At 27.8% G+C, this 4,732-nt stretch overlaps 1 protein-coding gene across 2 annotated transcripts; it reads left to right on the top strand.

Annotated features, from left to right (window-relative positions):
* The first annotated feature begins 290 nt into the window (after window positions 1-290).
* On the top strand, window positions 291-4,295 carry LOC128951720 (regulator of G-protein signaling 7-like). 2 transcript variants are annotated; one of them, XM_054296980.1, is made up of 12 exons: window positions 291-440; window positions 512-608; window positions 722-845; window positions 953-1,180; window positions 1,320-1,401; window positions 1,486-1,575; window positions 1,676-1,891; window positions 2,025-2,083; window positions 2,171-2,296; window positions 3,653-3,744; window positions 3,841-4,034; window positions 4,143-4,295. In XM_054296980.1, the coding sequence occupies exons 1-12, from the start codon at window positions 291-293 to the stop codon at window positions 4,242-4,244; spliced, it is 1,560 nt and encodes a 519-aa protein (XP_054152955.1). In that variant the 3' UTR covers window positions 4,245-4,295. The 2 variants fall into 2 exon arrangements, with proteins under 2 accessions (XP_054152955.1, XP_054152957.1); XM_054296982.1 differs by having other exon boundaries at window positions 294-440; window positions 935-1,180.
* The last annotated feature ends 437 nt before the right edge of the window (window positions 4,296-4,732 follow it).

Raw genomic sequence — 4,732 nt, 5'->3', positions numbered from 1 at the left:
TAATTATAAATTTGTTTGAGATTTTGTGCCAAAATTCTTGATAATTAAATATATAAATCCTTGAATACACAATAAAATAAAAAATGTGTTATATAATGATAAAAATTATTTTAACAATTTCAAAAATAAATTATTGACCAAAAAAAATAAACCAAGAAACTATAATTCCGAGCAAAACAAACAAATATTTTTTAATTGTATATATATATAAATAAACAAATAATTAATCATAATAATTAAATAATAAATAATTTAAATAATAATAACTAATATTAAATTAAACGAACGAAATGGCCTATAATTACCATCGAAGACATATGAAAGCAATGGCCGCCGAGGCGTCCAATTCTAGTGATGCGGACGGAGGGTCGGGTCAGACAAACACTTCCACATCAAATCATTGCGAAGAATGGAATCCAAATCAAATTGTTTACAATAAGGTAACCAAATATTTATGTTTGACAACAAATTTACTTAAAAATCATTGTTTTTTATGATTTGTTTTGAACAGATGGAACAGATAATAGAGCGCATGCAAGACGAACACGAAGGAGTTCCCGTCAGAACCGTTAAAAGCTTTATGTCTAAAATTCCCAGTGTTTTCACCGGTATTTTTTGTGGCCATTAATGCCATATATTTTTGTTTTTAATACTGTATTAATTCTAATTATTGAGATTAATGTTTTTTAAATATTTTTTTGCATCAATTTTTGTTGTTTAGGCACCGATTTGATCACATGGATGATGAAATCACTGGATCTCGAGGACCAAAACGAAGCATTACATTTAGCTAATCTAATGGCATCTCACGGCTACTTCTTTCCAATTGATGATCATGTCTTGAGGTAGAGTCAAATCAAATCAATCAATTGAAACGAGTAGTTTGTAGTTCAATAATGTCTAGTAATCCATGAGATTTACGTTTAAATGAAAGAAATTCTTTGTCATTCAGTGTTAAGTCCGACTCAACGTTTTACAGGTTTCAGACGCCGTACTTTTGGCCATCAAATTGTTGGGAACCAGAAAATACTGACTACGCTGTCTATCTGTGCAAAAGGACAATGCAAAACAAGACACGGCTAGAGCTGGCCGACTACGAGGCCGAAAACTTGGCCCGACTCCAGAAAATGTTTTCTAGAAAATGGGAATTCATATTCATGCAGGCAGAAGCTCAGGCCAAGTATGACTGTCCATTAACACTACTACTATTACATGTCAACTCCTTATCCTTGCAATTATCGATCAATTTATCTTAACTAACAACCAATTAATTATCTAATCTAATATACGAACTCTCTTTTTTAAATATATATCTATAGAGTGGATAAAAAGAGAGATAAATTAGAGCGAAAAGTGTTAGATTCACAGGAACGGGCGTTTTGGGACGTCCACAGACCTGTCGTAAGTTGTTATCAATGTCAACAGTCAGAGCGCCAAACAAACTGATAATTTTTGAACATCTCTTCTTTTTTTGTGTGACAACAGCCGGGATGTGTTAACACAACCGAAATCGACATCAAAAAGGCGTGCCGTATGAACAAACCCATCAAAAGCACGCGCGTCAAGATCTCAACTGTAAGTTCATTAAATATAGTATATTGTTTTTTAATATATAGTTGTATTATAATAATAATAACAATTATTATTATTATCTGACTGTTTTGTATTTGTCCAGCACTTGGCCTGTTCTGTAGGCGGCGGACGTGTGAGTCCTGTCAATGAGGCGGATAAGACTGAACTAATCAAACGAGAAATCGACTCATTAAGGCTACGACTGGACCATAGGATAGGAGGCGTCAAAATTAGTAAAGTCGCCGAATCTTATTCAACATTTTACGATCAGTGGGCCGAATACGACCCGTTCATCACATTACCAGAACCTAACAAAGGGGTTAGTAATAGAGGGGCAAGAAATTCATAAAATAAAAAAAATATAACATTTTAATGCATTTATACACTTCATAATTAATGTTCAAACATCTCTCTCTCTCTCTCTCTCTCTCTCTCTCTCGTCTTTTGTTTAGATGGCATCCAATCCATGGATCAGTGACTCTACAGACTTTTGGGAAATGGAAAGACAAACGTATAGTTTATATATATATATATATTATTTGATTGATTTCTGGAAACAATTAATTATATATAAGTTTATAATATGAAAAACAAATAGGAAGGACGTGCCGTGTCGTCGGGTTAGACGATGGGCTTTCTCTTTGAAAGAGCTATTGAAAGATAGCGCCGGAAAGGAACAGTTCATCAAATTCTTAGAGAAAGAATTTTCTGCCGAAAATCTCAAGTAATGTCTTATTAAATAACTTTTTTTTAATATGAAATCTAAGAAAAATCAATATTTTTTTACTGTCTTTTATGTTATATAATACTGTAGTTCATAACATAATACATTACTCAGTCAATAATAAAGTTATATGCGCTATAAATGTATCAATAGTATAATGACAATTATGATATACTATACATTATATAAAAGTATAATCATTGATAAATTTATTTGAAAATTTAAAGAAAATTCAACTACAATAATGTTTTTCTTTTTTGAACATATAGTGTACATATAATGTAAACAGTGAATATAGAAATATAAATTATTTTTCAAAATAAAACTATTTTTTTTATATTAAATTTAGAGATTAAATATGCAATTTCAATATAAGTAATCAAAAAATTGCATGTGTCAAATAAATTGAATGATTCAATTTGTTTTTTTGCAGCAATAATATTGTTAATATTTTCTTAGTATTCTATAAATACTTTTTTACCAATAATGTAGTAGTACTGTGTGTACAAATAATAAGCAATTATACATTAATAATAACAATAATGAAATTTAATAACAACAATAATAAGAATTAATAATAATAATAATTTATATAAACATTTTAAATTTAAAAATCTCAAAAATACAGTATAATATTTCAGTAAACTTCATGCAAATGTAATGTTACGTTTGTTAAATGGACTTATATTATTATTAAATTTTTAAAAATTAACTTTAAAAATGATTACTATCTGAATTGATATATGTAATTTATATTAATATATTACCTTTATATATAAAGTTTATATATATATATATATTAAATAGCAGAAATAACAGATGTTTTAATATGTTATGTTATAATTATGTGTTTAGTTTCTTTATTATAAACTTTATATACCGTACAGTAATTTATTTAGTTATTTTTTATTTTATGCTTAATATATTATTTAGTATTTAATTTATCATTGTTAAACTTTAAATAAACTAAAGTTAAAATAATTTCTCAGAAAAAAATGTATTAAATGATAAAAATAACTAAAAATATTTTTAATATTTAATCGAAAAAATATTCAGGTATAATAATTCTTAGAAAATTATAATAATTGTGTGTGTGTTTATTTTTAGACAAATAAATTACATAGAATAAGCAAGGTTAGATTAAATTTTATTATTGGATGTCATGTAGGAGTCATATGAAATATCTTAATATAATATACTGTATATATAATTATATGATAAAATAATAAAATCGACATCAAATACAGTTTATTTAACAAACTTGAATTTTATACTGTTATATGATATATAAAATTAATTACTTTACTATATTACAACTAAATGAAACAATAATTATATATATATATTGTTGGATAGATTCTGGGACGCAGTCCAAGAGCTTAAATGTGTTCACAGTCGTGATGTCGCCCATAAAGTACAAGAAATATGGAATGAATACTTGGGATCAGGTAATGATGTCATCATTTTGAATGATTAACAAAATAATAGTTTAAAAAACTTTTCATAACAATTGTTTACCTCTTTCTCCCATATGTCCACAATAGACGCCAACTGTCCCATTAATATAGACTGCAAGTCCTATGAGATAACTAAGAAAAATATGGAAAGCAATCCAAATAATCGGTGGATCTTTGACGAAGCGGCCGGTCATGTCTATCAACTGATGAAAAACGATTCCTATCCGCGATATTTGCGCTCTGATATGTATAAGGAGTACTTAAATGGTACCAAAAAGAAGGTGAGTGCCGACAAACCAGTCTATTGTCGGTCAAAACAAACAAAAAACTTTTTTATATGAACTATCAATTGGCTTAAGGCTTGATTCCCCTCATATTATCGCACATAGACTTCTGTGAAAGGCATTCGTGGAGTCATAACATTTAGTGCGAAGAAAGTCGGAGATCAGTTGGCTTTGGCTGCCGCTAACACTACTACTTCCCTAACTTAGAAAACAGCCTAAAAAACAGCTAAAACAGCCAAAACAGCTAAAACAGCCTAATCAGTGATCTAAACATTATATAAATAAATATATATATACTTTATGCTCACTTTTCTTGCTCTCTATTATTATTATTATTATTATTATTATTAAATCTATAATAATTAATTGCTATCTAAATCTAAATAATAATAATGTCATTTAAATCCATCGAAACTTTTCTAAATAGTAATAATAATAATAATAATTAATTTTTTTTATTATTCTTGCTCTTATATATATATTTATATTTATTATCCGATCCTTTAATCTAATGATTTGCTGCTTTCAGTTTAAACACCACTTTGTAGTGAAATTTTGAACAAAAGGTGCGCTTTTTTGATACAAACAAATAGTTATATATTTTTATAATTGTATATCATTTTCACAAAACTATCTCCTATTTCTTTCACAAAATTTTAACCTTATGTTTCATTTGTTGCAATTTTTCCCTTTAT

Source organism: Oppia nitens, unplaced genomic scaffold (genome assembly GCF_028296485.1).
Source record: "Oppia nitens isolate AA-2021 unplaced genomic scaffold, nextdenovo-longstitch-racon4-pilon3 scaffold1_pilon_pilon_pilon, whole genome shotgun sequence".
Taxonomy (NCBI): Eukaryota; Metazoa; Arthropoda; class Arachnida; order Sarcoptiformes; family Oppiidae; genus Oppia; species Oppia nitens.
This window is presented reverse-complemented; position numbering and strand designations above follow the sequence as displayed.